The sequence below is a fragment of the Aulonocara stuartgranti genome (genome assembly GCF_965226115.1).
Source record: "Aulonocara stuartgranti genome assembly, chromosome: 3".
NCBI lineage: Eukaryota > Metazoa > Chordata > Actinopteri > Cichliformes > Cichlidae > Aulonocara > Aulonocara stuartgranti.
This window is the reverse complement of record NC_138941.1, coordinates 69,684,659-69,701,483: the sequence shown is the minus strand read 5'-3', so window position 1 is coordinate 69,701,483 and position 16,825 is coordinate 69,684,659. Positions and strand designations below refer to the sequence as shown.

The 16,825-nt window shown below is 41.1% G+C and overlaps 3 protein-coding genes across 3 annotated transcripts in view; 1 reads left to right on the top strand and 2 right to left on the bottom strand.

The window, feature by feature from the left end:
• LOC309693309 (hemicentin-2-like) overlaps window positions 1-16,825 on the bottom strand; it is a 1,543,010-nt gene that overhangs the window by 1,236,005 nt on the left and 290,180 nt on the right. The gene's annotated exons all lie outside the window — the stretch shown is intronic.
• LOC309693997 (nuclear factor 7, ovary-like) overlaps window positions 1-16,825 on the top strand; it is a 260,788-nt gene that overhangs the window by 140,823 nt on the left and 103,140 nt on the right. The window lies entirely within an intron of this gene.
• Window positions 12,460-16,819, bottom strand: LOC309698861 (uncharacterized protein; the record flags this gene model as incomplete). The annotated part of the gene is made up of 6 exons (XM_082521598.1): window positions 16,750-16,819; window positions 14,563-14,808; window positions 14,108-14,476; window positions 13,868-13,960; window positions 13,054-13,138; window positions 12,460-12,496 (listed from the first exon to the last, which is right to left on the bottom strand). Exons 1-6 carry the CDS (start codon window positions 16,769-16,771, stop codon window positions 12,460-12,462), a joined length of 852 nt encoding a protein of 283 aa, XP_082377724.1. The 5' UTR covers window positions 16,772-16,819.

Sequence of the window (16,825 nt, the reverse complement as noted above, 5' to 3'; positions counted from 1 at the left end):
TTGCTGTTCACTGACATCTTAAAGGTGTGGTCAGATACCAGAACAGGGGCACAGAGTCCGGTGCTGTTTGGTGGCAGCATGAAATAGACTTTCAGGCCACACGCCCAAGCTGCGCCCTGTACCCAGTATGTACCTGTCGATGAGCCGATGCCATCCCAATCTGGTGCCGCCAGGATCATGGAGCAGTTTCGGTTTTGTCCTAATTTCTTCAGACCCTGGGGCGTACCTGTTTGTCCGGTTGCTCCTGTGAAGTTAAAGCACACTGGGTGTTGTATGTCAGGTGGCAAAACAACTGAGAATGATTTCAGTTTTCTATGGCTGACGTTTATATGCACCCAGTAGGCTTCATTGCAGGTGTAGTTTATATTTGGGTACTGGTGGGTGCAGTTTGTTATGTTGTAGATTAAAGACTTTACACTCTGTGGGACTATATATTGTGTAGTGTTGTGGCATGTGTTGCTGTTTTGGTCCTTTATGGATCCACCTATCACCATCACAGGTTTTCCTGGTGTTGAGCAGGTCCCGGTAATGGCTTTGTCATATATGCAGAGTGCTTCAGCCTTGGTTGGGGGTTTTCCATACACTGTGGCATGGAGTGCTGTCGTGGGCATATGTGAGCAGACATAGCAGTTTGCGGCATTGTCTTCTCTGTGCACTCTGTCATGGACATACCGGTACCATGCATTGTTCAGCCACGGGTGGTTGTGTTCTTTGTCTATCTCCTTCAGGTGCGAGTTGTCGTGGGTCCACCTCTTAGGTCGGAGAATAATTGGTACTGTCTTGTGGGTTCCACTGGGCATCAACCAAAAGAGTGTCGTCATCAGGAGGATAGCCATTAGACAGAATATGTAGCACATGAGTAGTTTTCGTTTGATGTCACAAGCGCCCAAGCACAACAGCTTTGGGGCTGGAACTGGTGCTAGCATTGATTCTGAAGCTGGTTCTTCTTCTGGATTTATCAGGTTGTTTTCCTCAGTCATCTTGTTGAGATTTTATTCAGGCGTCCCTGGTGTTATTATTGGTTCTGCTCTTCGGTGGGATAGGTCAGTCTGATCTTCAGGGCGACCAGGCACACCCGAGCTCCCACGTGAGTAGCACTGCCGAGGAAGCACAGGGCGGGAAACCCGTTCAGCCCTGTCCTCCAGCAGGGGTTCACGTAAGAGTCAGGGGAACCGGCGTCTTATTGTGGTGCAAACACTTTCTTCACGTGGGATTGATGAATCCACGAAACTCGTTCGGCTATCTTACACGCTGTGGGTGTGGTAAGTAGCACCTGGAAGGGACCTTCCCACTTTGGAGCACTCCAGTTTTTCCGCTGGAGGACTTTAATCAGAATCCAATCACCGGGGTTCAACCTGCAAGAAACTGAAGAAAAGTCACTCGGCAGTTGATTGCTTAATCTCACTTCTTTATTCTCAAATAGTTTTGTCATCCATTCTGCCATTGTTGTTTCTGCAATAGATTTATTAATTGGCTCACTCATTATGGGGAGTGGAAAATGTCTGCCATGTACGATTTCAAATGGCGTTAGACCACCTGTTCCTTGAGTTATTCTCATCCATAATTTAACCAAGCTTAGACATTCAGGCCAAGGTTTTTTAGTCTCTTCCATACATTTCCTCAACCTTTGTTTAATTGTGCCGTTAGTTCTCTCGACTAATCCTGCACTTTGTGGATGATAAGAACAGTGATGTTTTATGCTGAAGCCTAAAGCTTCAGAAACTTTACTTATTACTTCATTTACAAAATGTGTGCCATTGTCTGATCTTATCAGAGATGGAATACCGTACGTTGGAATAAAATGATTACATAGACATTTTGCTACTGATATTGCATCTGCTTTTTTCACTGGGTATATTTCTGGCCACTTGGAAAATACATCAATTATCACAAGTGCATATTTGGAGGATTGTGATTCATTTAATTCTATGAAATCCATGTGGACAGTGTGAAATGGATGCGGTGGTATAGGGAAATGCCCTCGCTTTGGACGTAGATTTCCCTGTGCGTTGTGTCTTTGGCAAATCATACATGTTCTGATAAACTCTTGTGCTGAACTTTCAAAATTTTTTGTATAGAATTGTTTATTAAGAATATTAAGCATCCCTCCTGATGACACATGAGTTTTCCCATGTGTCACTAAAGCAGCAGTTCTATGCAAAGATTTTGGAAGCACTGGTTTGCCATTACACATCATGAGGTTGTCTTTTAATTCTGCTCCATCTTTCACCCAAGATTTTTGTTCACTCAGCGATGCTGTTTTCTGTGCATCTGCTAGTATTTCTAAAGGTATTAGATCTATGATTTCTGTTGTTAAAACATCAATTTGTTTTTCTGCAGCTGCTTTTGCTGCTTTGTCAGCAAAGTTATTTCCTCTCGTAATTTCTGTGTCATCCTTTTGATGAGCTGCACATTTGCATAGTGCTAATTCTTTTGGCAACGTTATTACTTCTAATAGCTTTTTTAGAAGGTTTGCATGTTGAACTGTGTTGCCTGAGGAAGTTGTCATTCCTCTGTTATGCCATATTTTAGCGAAATGATGAACTGCTGAATAGACATATTGACTGTCTGTGTAAACATTAACACTTTGACCCTTATATAAAGTACATGCTCTGATGACTGCGGTTAGTTCTGCGCTTTGAGCAGAGTTTGAGGAGCTGAGAGCTTTTGCTTCTATCACTTTATCAACAGTTGTGACCGCATAACCCACACAATTTCTACCGTGAATGTCTTTTGACGCTGAGCCATCCACAAAAACATTACTGAAACTGCTCTGGGGGGAGCTGTATATATCAGTGCGAGGTTTTGTATCTTCCTCTAATTTTTGAATGCAACAGTGTTGTTCTCCGTCCAGAGAAGTCGGCAAAAGTGTACTTGGGTTTAGCTGGCCACACTTCTCTATTTTTATGTGTGATTGTGTAAGTAGAATCCCCACATAAGAAAGTTGTCTTGCATGCGTGAGGAAAGAGAGGTTCGCTTGGAGCAAAATAGAGGTCACTGCATGTGGGACTTTGATGATCAATTTATGTCCTAGAACAATGTCTGCACATTTTTTAACTGCCTCTGCTGCTGCTGCGCATGCCTGAACACAGGTAGGTAATCCAGCAGCTACAGAGTCAAGTTTGCATGAGTAGAAAGCTAATGGACGTTGTTTTTCTCCAAAAGCTTGAGTTAAGACTGCTTTCATATACCCTCCTGCACCATCAACATGGAGAACGAAAGGTTTTCCATAGTCTGGTAATGCTAAGACGGTACATGTCTGCAGTGCTATTTTCAAATCAACGAAAGCTTTTTCTGCTTCTGGAGTCCATTGTACTTTGTCTTTTAATGCTAGATCTTTACCATAAATGAGGTTCTGTAGTGGTTGAGCTAGTAATGCGTATTCTGGAATCCAGCATCTACAGAAATTGCACAGTCCTAAAAAACTCATCATTTGTTGTTTAGTTACTGGTTTTGGGGCATTTTGGACTGCTATCTTTCTGCTCTCTAACAGCTGCCTGCCTTGTCCTGTCAATTTGTGGCCAAGGTATGTTACTTCCTGGCTCCACAATTGCAGTTTATGCTGTGACACTTTATGGCCTTGCTCTGCGAGATGTTGCAAAACTGTTAATGTGTTTTCTTTGCACTCATCTTTTGTATGGCCTGTGATCAATATATCATCTACATACAACAAGAACTGCCCTGGGGCAGGGAGCGTACAAGATGACATTGATTTTCTCAAAGCCTCTGCATACAGAGTTGGGCTATTCTGGAATCCCTGAGGCAACCTTGTATAAGTATACTTTTGATTGTCAAAGGTGAATCCGAATAACTTCTGTGAGTCAGGGTGCAGAGGTACGGAGAAGAAGGCATTGGACAAGTCTATTACAGAGAACCACCGTTCTTTTGGTGTTACTTGATTTAGAATTGTGTGTGGATTTGCAACCACTGGAGGTATTTGCTCTGTTACCTCATTTATTGCTCTTAGATCATGAACTAAGCGATATTTTCCTGTATTAGCCTTTTTTACTGGAAAAATTGGTGTATTACACGTGGCTTCATTAGTTTTCACGAGAATACCTGCTTTTTGCATCTCTGCTATGACTGGTCTGATACCTTCTTTTGCCTCTGCACTCAAGGGATATTGTGGTTTTACAGGCCTATATGAGGTTGTAGTTTTCACCACTACTGGATCTGCTCCTTTTATTAGGCCTACATCCGTGGGTCCTTGAGACCATAATGTTTGTGGCAGCTTCTCTAGTTCTGGATGTGCTTCAATTGTTAATACTTGTCATTCATCTTGCTCTGTTGTGGCTAAATGTGTGGCTGGTGTGGCTGTCACCGGCCAACACAGCGTTAGCCTCATGCACCCAGTTCTACGGCCTTTTTGCCAGTCCTCACACTCTATTTTGTCATATCTGTCCATTTCTACATTTCTCAGCACTGTGCCTAACTCAGACCAAGGCGTTTGGTCGTTGCGTGCAACAGATACATGAGGGTTGCACATCTTATTTAAGCGCTGCACTGCATCTGTCTGTAACACTGAGCATACTGCATTACCACTCTGTGTCACATACAGGTGTTGTAGGACTAGTTTTTGCGGTCCTAGTCTGTGCACTTGTTGATCATAAATTTTGTCTGGACCTGGGACATATTTATACCACAAGGTGTTGTGATATTTTGCTGGGTCCTGTCTATGTGAGTGCTCAGGTAAGTACATATTAGCTTTGGCCTCTAATGGTTCAAGTTTTGGTAAATCTAAGGCCCAGTAATAATTTGGCTCACCTAAACCTTCACAAACATAAATGTCTTCAGTTTGGCTCTGACTTTCAGAGAGTAGGAGTCTGGCTTTCATGCCACTTTCTTCAGGAAAAACTCCTATTTTTAATTTTGTTAAAGCATCTCTTCCTAACAAATTTAGTGGACAAGATGGATCATAGATGCACTGATTTTTGCAGGCACGGCCACTATCTCTATGTGACATAAAAAGGGGGTCGGTTAGATGCTGTTTTGTCACATGTCCTGAGGCTGATTTCACGATTAAGGTATCTTTTGAAGAGGTTAAATTTGGGACTTCTACCGTTAGGACAGTTTTACAAGCACCTGTGTCGCAAAGGAATTTTATTGGGACCCCGTTAACGTGCACTATAACGGTGGGCTTTGCTTCTGAGCCTAGCAGCAGTTGTTCAATGTTGTAAACTTCCCCTTCACTTGTTTCACTTCCCTTTTCTTGTGCTAGTCATTCATCACGGCGTCTGCGCCTGTCATCTCCACCTTCCTGTTCTTGGCTTACATTTCTACAGTTTCGAGCAAAGTGCCCGATTTTACCACAGTTATAACATCTCATATCTCTTCTATCTCTTCTTTGTCCTGCTTTTTGCTTTCCCCTACTTTGCTTAAAACCTGCCGTGTGTTGCTGTCCTGAGAAGGCTATAAAGCCTGTCTCTGGATCAATCATGAAAACTCCTTCTGTTTTTTCTTTTTGTTTTTGAATTTTGACTGCATGCTCAGCATATTGTAGGGCTTCAGGCAAGGTTCCTGTATTTTGAGTGACCCAGTGTTTGTCTACATGTGCTTTTATCTTAGGCAGTAGACCATTTAGGAAGGCATTTTTTAATTGTTGTTGAAAAGCAGACAGTGGATCGGCATCATAATTTAGCCCTGAGTTTTGTCTGAAAACTGGGCGTAGGCGATCCAAATAGTCTGATGCTGTCTCTCCTTCCTTTTGTTTGCATCTCTCCTATCTTTCCATAATCTGGCCTTGGGGCTAAAATAACTTCTATTCTGCCATACAAGTTATTAAGCTCCTGTATTAATTGGGGAGTGTCTGGCCCCAACACGTCACCGTTTAAATCATTTCCTGTAAATTGACCTCTAGCTCTAGGAAGACTTAAACCTAATAAATCTTGAAAAACTTGATGCATCTCATGACCATTTAAACCCCACCCCTGACGGATCAATTCCACTGCATCTCGCCACGGCCGGAAGCCTTCTTTAAGGGGTGGCACATCTTTTAGTACATTCTCTCTGTCTTTATGAGACCAGGGTCGGAATGCATAAATTAAAGGCTCACCGTCTACTGGTATGACTCCTTGGGCGTCTGGGGGACCAGTGGGTTGACCGTACCTGGGGTTAGATAAGGCTACCATTGGAAACTGACCTACAATTTCTGTTTTTTTGGAATGACCATGCTTAGTCATAAGATCAAGTTGTTGTCTGGCCTCCATATAGGGATTTGAAACAAAAGGTTTGTGAGGAGAGCTTACAGGAAGTGCTGACGTAGGGTTAGGTGCAGCTGCTGCAGGCTGTGCAGGCTGAAGAGCATAAGGAGGGGGGTACGGTTTTTCTTCTCCTGCAGTTTTCTGTTTATCTTTAGTTTCCTGCTTTTGGGCACGTTTAGCAATGCGTTTATCGTTTTCTACCATCCACGCCTTGAAAAGGTGCCATTCTGCTAAGCGTTTTGCTTTTTTCTTTTGGCTCTTTTCCTCAAATAATTCTTTTTGTAAAGCAGCCTTTAAAGCAGTTATTGATTCTTGATTGCATTTGCCTTGCCAGGCTGGGCAATAAATTTTATGTGGATTTCTCCACCTATTTGCACTGACTCTTCCTGCATTTGGACAGTTTTTTTCCAACCATCCTTCATCTGCTGTTAATTTTACTTTAGTTTTAGAGTTACCCATTTTGAACTAATTACGTCAGAACTGTGACACCTTCTTTGGCATGAAAAAGTGAGAATGGGTTTTCGATAACAGCCTTCTACTCTCCCACTAATTGAGAGAGCGGTTATCAATTTTACGTGATGAAGCACAACCCTTTTTTCCACCTTTACCAATACGTGAGTGTACACAGGAAAACAGTTTGAGAAGTGGTTCGACCGCGTATGGGGTCGTAAAAACAACTCACTCCTCACAAACAAAGCGCGTTTCTATGATTTTTATTGAGATTTTCCGTAGGCCTATTTATTTGTGTAACACCTTCACCTTCAGCCACTCTTCTTGAGTGACCGGAAACCTGTTCCGTTGCAGCCACTCCCAGAGCGACCGGAACTTTTAATAGCGATTTTTCTAGAATTTCGCTCTTGCCTGTCGTCTTCTTAGTCCCGCATGGACACTGAGATCTGTCGGCGTACCTAGGTTTACACACTACTTAAAGGAAAATCTCAATATCAACGTATTTTAGCGCTTGGTGGAATGCGTGTCATATTCACCTCTACTGTGGCGCTGCGTTTTAAGATCCGGTGCTCATCGGGTCCTGGAGCCGCGAAGGCCGAACGCTGACCGGAGATCGAATTCACGTTCCCGGGTTTTTCGTTTTACTGATCAGATTTCTTCCAGCGCAGGCGTCACGACGTCAGGATCCGATGGAGACCGTCTGTGGAAAACTAGACGTTAAAATAACAGTCAGTTCTCCGGCTACGAAGGACCAATTAAATGTCAAGGGTTGACAATTTGTTCAAACACAGTAAGAGAGAAATGAGACACTGGCAGACCGACTCAGAGTTTCAAAGACGTGCGCACGGGTGAGAGTCTCTGAGCAGACTAACACACCGAGCACCGTTTACTCGCTTTATTTATAAGGCAAAATGGGTTACATAGTACTTCCTCTTTCAACTGAAGAGGGGAGAGCTCAGGCATTGTCTTAGCTATCTAACTTCTGCACACAAACTGAAAAACAACGACACAGCAGTATGCATGCTTATCTGACATCGCAGACACTGAAGTAAAGAATGCATGTATATATCCTGTCTTTGTCAAACATCTCACACACTTAAGCAAGGAATACATTGTGTTCTTTTCAACAGTAAGCTTTACCGTGTGAAAATATATAAACACTTGATTATAAGGCATACTTGTTTCTACTTGATTATACTTTAATGATTTAACTAAAATAAAAATTCTCTTAACACTAATCTAACGAACTTAAACATAAACAACATCCAAATAAACTAAAACTTAAAACGCTGGGTCAACAGAAACGGGAACCTGACAAAATATAGTCTATAATTTTTTTTTTTTTTTCTGTACCCCACATAATTAAACATTCAAGTTGAAACTTGAATGGTGAAATGTGAAACTGCTATCAAATAAGGGGTGCTATGTTAATATGTAACTTGACCTGTTAAGGTGTTTTTTGATGGAAATAGCTTTTGATTTCAGCAAAAATTGATCTATTAATACTGCAAATTAAACAAATGACCATTTTCAATTCTCTACAACCTATAAAATGTTTTGAAACTCTGTGCTTATTAATTTGGAGCAGTGCATACTAAGGTTTTTTTTTTATTTTTGAACTGTTTTTATTGTGTGGTTTGTTCAGTAACATTTAAATTATACTCGAATAGTTGATGACTCAAAAATTATGCTGACTGAATCGACTTTTTAGGAAAATTACATTTGCATAATAATTTGGAACACAGAGTAGATTTTTGCTTTGTATGTCTAACCAGACCTTAACAAAAAATATTTGTAACTTGTGTAAATAATTGTTTGTTTTCTTTACAAACACGCAAATTCTAGTCTACAGATGCACAAGCATAACATTTTCAGATATTTTGGTTTACAAGGTTACAAAACTCAGTTCACAACTTTACAATTACAAAATATTCATGAGCACAGTTTGAGCCCATCCACACATTACACTTCTTTGTCACAGCTGGATTGCAGATGTTAAATCCGCACAGACTCTGTCTAACCTTGTGTCACTTTCACACACATTATTATTAATATATAACCTTCACTTTCTCACAGTAAATCTCACCTGCAGAGACAAACACAAAGACGCTGAAAAACAGGAAATTGTAGCATAGTGACGAAGTTCCAGCAGACATTTCTGTTTCTGTTTTAAAATCAGAATCTGAGATTCAGAAGAGACTATATGAGATGAACTCTGAGGTTCAGATAAAGCTGAAAGTCCCTCAGTGAGAGAGCAGGTCTGTAACGCCACACTTATGAGTTAGAGAGAGAGATAGAGATGGTGGGCTGGACCGGAGTCCTCCAATGGAAATGCAGAAATGGTTCTGCATTAGGTTAACATTAGGACTGACGTATATTAAATTATATTAAATTAATGAGGAACAATCTGGATTTATGGCAGAAACATATTTAATAACAGTCATTTGGTTGGATATGACTGATTATAATACACTGGATGAAAGCTTTATTGTCATTCATTTATTGTTCACCAATTTGGATTTGGAAATTATTTTATATTATTTTTAAGTCATCGGTATATATACTATATATAAAGCTGAGAAGATAATTGAAGCTAGCGCATGGAGATTAGACAAAGCTTTTCTTCAAGCTTTTTTTTTCCTGTGTGTCACAAATTATGGCAATGAATATTAATAGAAAAGAGTAATTACAGGGCATCACTGCTTTAGGTAAATCATTTAAATTATCACAACTGACACGTGTGTTTGTGTCATCCATCTTAGATGATTGTAATGGCTTTTTTTGTTTTCTTTTTTAAACGGGCTTAGAAAAAATCTCAGTTTCACACCTCTGAGTTGAAAGCAACCTTCCTCTATAGTGGTGGGGTACAGTAACCCCACCACTATTTTTCCCAGCAGCCCTCATCTTCTAGAATGACATCTTGGTCAAACTGAAGCTCCTCTGCTGCCACCTGTTGGATTTTTACATAGTTTACATATAGTACCTCACACAGGAAACCTTTCTTACACACACACTTTTTTTTAGAGAGAAGAAAATAAAATAAAAACTGCTTTTGGAGGAGGAGAACATATTTGAATATTTTTGTGAATTTTCTCCAAAAAATCAATAATGTCTGATAACTCATCTCAGCCTCCAATAATACATCCTCATAGATATTTGATTCCATTTTTGTGATCATCTGGATTGATTCTTTGGTCATAAGGCGAGCAGGACTCACTAAAGTGATGCTGTGCCTCTTCAATAAATACAGTGTCTGCAGTTCAGCAGAGAGGAAGTGTTTGTTTCTGTTTACTGGAACAACTGCATTAACCACTAAGATGTGGTGAGACAGATTTGTAGACTCCAAAGTTCCTTTGGTTTACTTAAGTCTATTTTGTCTATGTCTGTGAAGGTTCTCAGTCATCCAGGTCATCGTAGTCTAAGGAGCTTAGAAAAAATAAGCATCAGGACTTCTTTAAGTTGCTTGATGACGTTTCACCTCTCATCCGAGAAGCTTCTTCAGTTCTAAGGTCAAATGGTGGAGAGTCCCAGATTTAAACCCAGTGGGAGTTTCCCCCCAAAGAGGGACAAAAGGACCCCCTGATGATCCTCTACCTAATCACATGAGCCAAGGTGAGAAAATGGGTGTAGCTCACAATCAGCCAGGGTTTCGGGTGAGCTCATTGTGAAACCTGGCCCCACCCTATCATGTGATGTCCTGAGGTCAGATGGCCCAGGATGTGAGTGGGTGTTAAGGCGTCTGGGGAGGGAACTCAAAACTGGATTATAGATGGCAGAGAGTTGGTGTTATAAACCACCGCCTCTGTTCAAAGATGGTCGCTCACAGTAGACATAGATGGCTTCCTTCACTCCTCTTTCAAACCATCTGTCCTCTCTGTCCAAAATGTGAACATTGGCATCCTCGAAAGAGTGACGTTTGTCCTTTAGATCCAGATGGACAGCCGAGTTTTGTCCTGTGGAGGTGGCTCTTCTATGTTGTGCCATGCGCTTGTGAAGTGGCTGCCATTTCAGAAACGTTGTTTGTTCACAGTTAGAATAAAAAAAGTTCACAGCTTAGAATAAAATCTATAATTCCTGCTTCATGATTAGTGAACTATGATCATACATGGTTGAACATCCATTAAGTTATCAGCAGGCATTCATATATGTAGTTAACTCAAGAGGAAAATACACAACAGAGTGGGTTGAACTAACTAGAATGAAAAGTTTGATATTATTGAACTCAGAGATCAGATTTAAAGTTATTTTTCCAAATCTGCCTTCTGGAACTGATTAGTTTTTCAGTAAACCTCAGTTATACTCTGTATCATTTTATGTTGCATTAGAACAAAAGAGGCAAAGCAAAACTGGTTGCCCAACCCAACCTGTGACCATGAGCTGTGGGACTGTTTTACCCAAAACAGTTTTGCTTCTCCAAATTAGAGAACTGGATGATGACTTTGACCTTTGACCTATGATGACTTTGACCTCAGAGAGGCTTTAAGCTTTATTGAAAGTTTAACAGGACTGAGCTCTGTGCTCATTCAGGAAATGTGATTCAGAAGGAAGTCCAGTCTGAGTTCATGAATTTGTAGTTTTTCAGACACTACAACACTCAAGTCTGTGTTTTAATCTTATATTACTGAGTGAGACAATATAAATGTTTCCAAGGGGAACAACAACGGGATACTTGTTGTAAGTTACTGAAGACATAAAACATCTGCATGCCAATAAATTAAGTAACTGATTTCCATTAAGTAGTTCTGCATCATCAGAGTCTAATTCAGTGATAAAAAGACATAAAATCTGTAACATGTGGATGTCCTCTGGTCTGAGGTGCTGGGGGGACCAGTTAGAGACCAGCAGCTGGATGTCAGTGGTTGGACTGGTGGACTACTTCAGTGAAGAGTAGACGACGTCTGGCTCTGGTTTAAAGTCTGAACACAAACACACACAATTCAAACAACAGGAAACATGATTACAAGCTTTGTAGTTCAGTCAAGACCTCCAATCTCCACCTCTCTGCATCACACACAGTCCCAGTTCAGACTTTACTTGGAACCAGTTTAGATACAAATCAGAGCGTCCGCACTGCTCACACTTTAAACTGCTTCTACAAACCTGGAGCCCACAGATCTGTGCTGACCTTTAACTTTGATCACACGATTTCTTCTAGTGTGGTTTAGTGTTTCTTTCTCTCAGCTTCAGTTCTTACTTTTTGTTTGTCATTAGTTCCCTCTGTGTTCCGTTTGTAGTTTCTCTGCCTCACCTCTCAGTGTTTCATGTCTTACTTCATTTATGCTGCTGTTTCTGATGGTTGTTTGTGTCGATCTTCATTCCTGTTTTACTTTGTCAGTGAGGTTCAGTCTTTGACTGAAAGAGCTGCTCAACACCCTCACAGACTCATGCAGAGGGAGATGTGGTTTGTTTATGATGTAATACTGAGTGCATACGTGTGTTCTCACTATAGCAAGAGTAAGTATAGATACATCTAGCACAATATATACCTGGATGGTCTACTGATAACCAGCAGTAATGACAGATGTTCTGTAGTTATTCATTTGTAGTCAACTGGACTGTCAGACATCTTGCTAATATGTTTCAATTTATCTCAAAGTCCTAGTGAAACATTTATGGACCGTATCCTACTGAAGACTAGTAACATTTTGCTCTCTGGGTACAGAAACAGTGCTCTGTTTTTTTTCTCTCAAGCTCAGAGGTTTTACTTTGTAGGTGAACTGTTTTGTGCAGTTTTAGAGAAACAAAAAAAAATCTAGTGTTTCTTGCAGGTTCAATCAAAAATAGACCCTGCACTATTGTCGGTGTTATTCTATTGCACGTCAACTTCAGCTGCCTGCCTGATGTACCTGCAGGGTTATAAGGAGAGTCACAATTATATGTTGCACCATTTCCTGTATTTGAAGCAACCCTACACTGTTGAAGTTCATGCACTATAACTTGTGTTTTCACTGTACAAGTTTATTTTTGTTGAATCAGATTGTGAAGATTTGTGTTCTGTGTTCATTTCCAGCTCTTTATTTTTATTCTTGGACTTGACTAGAGTACCTCTGCATGATTCACAGTTCAGGGTAATATTTCATTAGCTTACACTGAGCTTTGTTGGAGCCCCTTAGTTCATCCTGTCTAAAACAATCTGTATTAGCTCCTCTCCCTTTAAGGCAACTTTCTACTGATTGGCTGCCAATCACTAATAAAAGGTTGAAATAACAGGTGGCTGGAGCATATGTCACTGAGACCATATTAGGTATCGATGATATCATACAAACCCAAGAGTAGAAAAATCGCTATATGTTTAGAGCAATCTGCAGCCTGCACTTTTGGTTCTCATGGATTACTTTATTTAAACTTTTCTTAGCTTAGCCTAGCATAATGACGGTAAACAGGGTGAACAGCCCAGCTGTACCTGAGCTTTCTTGTCCTGATGGTTGTTTGTCCATTACTGACATCGTCAGAGCCCACTGCTGGGTAGACCACAGATGTATCAGTCTCTGTAATATAAAGCATATACAATTACTGAAACTACCACTGTTATATTATTACTCAACAGCTGCAAAGTAATTGACAAGATTAGGTGATTAAGCGATTTTTATAATCGGCAGCATTTTTCAGCTTTCCTATGTTAACACCTCTGCTGTGAAACTCATAATGACCAGAAATAACTGACGGCTCATTCTGTGAAAAACAAGTGTGGATGACCACAAGGCTGCTATATTCTAATAATACAAATGCACACACTATACCACAAAGCACAAAGCAACAGGGTTCTCATGACTCGAACACTATCATTAGATCTTGTGGTGAGACGTCTAAACCTTAACCTGGTTCACACTAACTGGGGTCATCAACAGGAAGTAGCTGCTGTGGTTTTACATGCAAGTTTAAAAGTGGTTCAAATGTCTGAGAGGCTGAAAACACAGCTAAAGGTCTATGGACTGTTCAATCTTTGACTTAATTGGCTTCACACTAAACCAAAAAAGTTATCTTCTCAAGAACTTACAACAAAGAAATCAAAGAGAAAGTTCCTTACTAATCCCCTATTTCTGAAACATCCTCACCCCTACTTTGCAGTGTTCCTTAATTGTAAAGTTGCAAAAAAGTTGTTTTAGAAACAAATCTAACAACTCAGCAGCCATTTGAAACACATCACATAGTTTTGCAATTATATTTAAAATTTTAAATGTCAACCTCAACCCCTTTTGATGGAAACACAGTACTACCTTTGCTTTTTCTGATTGGCTGTTGTTGAGGATCTGATAATTGAATGTAACTGTACATGACATAAGTGATGATGTCATCTTCTTCTTGATCTGCTGAAATGATGCAAAATTAAAAATAATATAAATTAAATATCTAAAAACAGGTTGCATTTAGGAAAGTTGTAACTATAATAATAATGTATGTGACCTTCATTCTACTGAAGAATCTCAAACACGAACAATCAGGAGTCTGAGTCTCACCTTCAGGTTTCCTGTGAGCACATCGTCTCACCAGCAGAACCAGTAACACCAGTAGAACCACAACACAGGATGATCCAACAGAGGAGACCAACATCATAGAGAGAAGAGGATGAGAGTTTGATGGAGGTAGAGTGTTGGAGGTGGAACCAGGAGGAGAGGTGAATGTAGGTGGAGGTGTGGATGTAATGCCTTGAGCAGTTATTAATGGAGATTTGGTAGCAGTGGGTGAGGGTGTGATGGTGGGTGGAGTTGTGCTGGATGTATGTATAGAGGTGGGCGAAGATCTGACAGTTGTGGTGGTGGGTGTAGATGTAGTGGTGGATGTAGGTGGAGGTGTGGTTGTAGATAGAGGTGTGGTGCTGTGTTTGTCTAAAATAAAGCAAACACAGTCATTAAGTTGTCGTCACATTGTGAATGTTGAAAGCTGCAGAAACACAGACAGGTGAGTGTGTCACCTGTGACAGTGATCCAGCTGGATGGAGACTCTCCATGACCGCTGATGTCACACTTGTAGAGGCCTTCATCAGACCTGGAAACATGCTGGATGGTCATGTGACCTGTAGGCTGCTTCCTGATGAGGGAGCCATCTTTATAGAAAGCAGCTGGGAGGTTGGAGGGAGTGGTCTTTGTTTTACAGAGCAGAGTGACGTCATCTCCCTCCATCACAGGGAGGACAGGACTCTGCAGGATCACTGATCCACCTCAACACAGAGACAAACTACAGCATTTCATCCATTTACACACAGCTTCATCAACACTAACTCCACACACTCAGCTTACCAGTGTCATACCTTTGTTCCTGGCTCTCCACTCTTAGACTCTGAATGTGTTTCATCCGATGACACGATATGACATTTCATCTTTACTTGATAAAATGGTATTATCTACCTGCCCAAATGACTTTATCCATACAGCGTTATTTAAAATCAGTTTTCTTGCTAATGGCCTTCTATTGTAGAAATACACAGTTCAAAAATTACAGGCATATCTCTAAGATCCCTTTCTTGTCAAAGCTTCTTAAAAACGTGGCCAAACAAGTCATTTCTTTTATGGAAAAGCATGACATCTTTGACAAATTTCATTCTGGGTTTATGTGTGCTTCACTCCACAAAAAGTCCTTTACTCAAAGTTTCTAGTGATTTCTAGTCTGTTGACTCTGCTGCATCCAGCGTAATGGTTATCCTGGAGCTTATTTCTGCCTTTGGCACTGGTGATATTGTTTATATCCAACAACCTCGCACAGCCATTGAAGTGGAGTGGACCAACATTCCACAGGCCACAATTGACAATCTGATAGACTCCATGCGACGATGTGTTGCACTGCATGAGGCAAATGGTGGTCACACCAGATACTGACCGGTTCTGGGTCCCCAGACCCCCAATAGCGCAAAAAACTGCACATTCCAGGGTGGCCTTTTGTTGTGGGCAGTCTGAGGTACACCTGTGCACTACTCATGATGTCAGATCAGCATCCTGATGTGGCACACCTGTGAGGTGGGATGGATTATCTCAATATAGCAGATGTGCCCACTACCACACATTTGGACTGATTTGTGACCACTGTTTGGGAGGGATGGTTATATTGTGTATCTGGAATGAATTTTAGGTCTCTACGTCCATCCCATGGGGAATGGGAGCAGTAACAAAGGTGTTGAACTCGGGAGACATTCTTGTGAATGAATCAGAAACAGTGTTTGTTTGGTTTTTTTCAACTAATAAATATGACTAAGTGTCAAACGGTTGTCTCGCAAGCTGAATTAGAGGTAAATTTTTATGCTTTTATTTTATCACAGCTTGATTATTGTAAGAGCTGTTTATGTGTTTGAATAAGATCTTGACCTTTCACGGCCAGGGGATCAGCAGGCCGCTGACTAGTAGTGTTCCCCCTCTCTCTCCCTCCCCCCCCTCTCTCTCTCTCTCTCTCTCGCTCTCTCGCCAGGGCGGAACTCATGGTGGGTTCACGCCCTTGGCCCACGCCCCCTCTGAAGAGGAAACACCTGGGCCTCGTCAGCGCAGCCAGCATTTAAGCCAGGGAGTGGCTTCTACTCATCGCTGGATCGTTGTGTGTGACTCGCATCCCCTGGACCCGACCCTGCATCCCCCGAGCAGATTCCCCTTTTGTGTGAGTGTTTGGAGAGAGAGCCAGAAAAGGAGTGAGTGTCTTTTTCCTGCCTGGATTTCCCCGGAGCCCTTTCCCTGTCACCGCGTTGTATATAGCACCATCCCCTGCACTGTTTGTATATACACCTGGTGGGACTGTAATAAATACTGACTGTGCCTCTGAGTCCTGCGTGTGAGTCCTCAAGCGAACCGTGACATGACCATCTTCAGTCAGCATAGAATGTTGCTTCTGCTAGAGACTTCACAAAATTAATATAAAAATCTTTGTCCTTACTTTTAAAGCCCTGTGTGGTCAAGCCCCAGCTTATATTTCTGACCTTCTAGAATGCAACACCTATTCTTGTAGTCGAAGGCTATTAATGGTCCCTGTAACTCATTTTAAGACTCAACTAAATTCTCATTTATTCAAATTAGCTTTTAACTAGTTTTAGGCTGTATGATGTTATATGTATGCTGTTTTATATTTTTGTTCTCAGTTTATTTTTTATTGTAAAGCACTTTGCGATTTTTGATCTACTTACCAGTGACTGTGAGGTGAACCATGTTACTGACGGTGCCTTCTCTGGACTCACACCAGTAAACTCCACTGTCAGATGG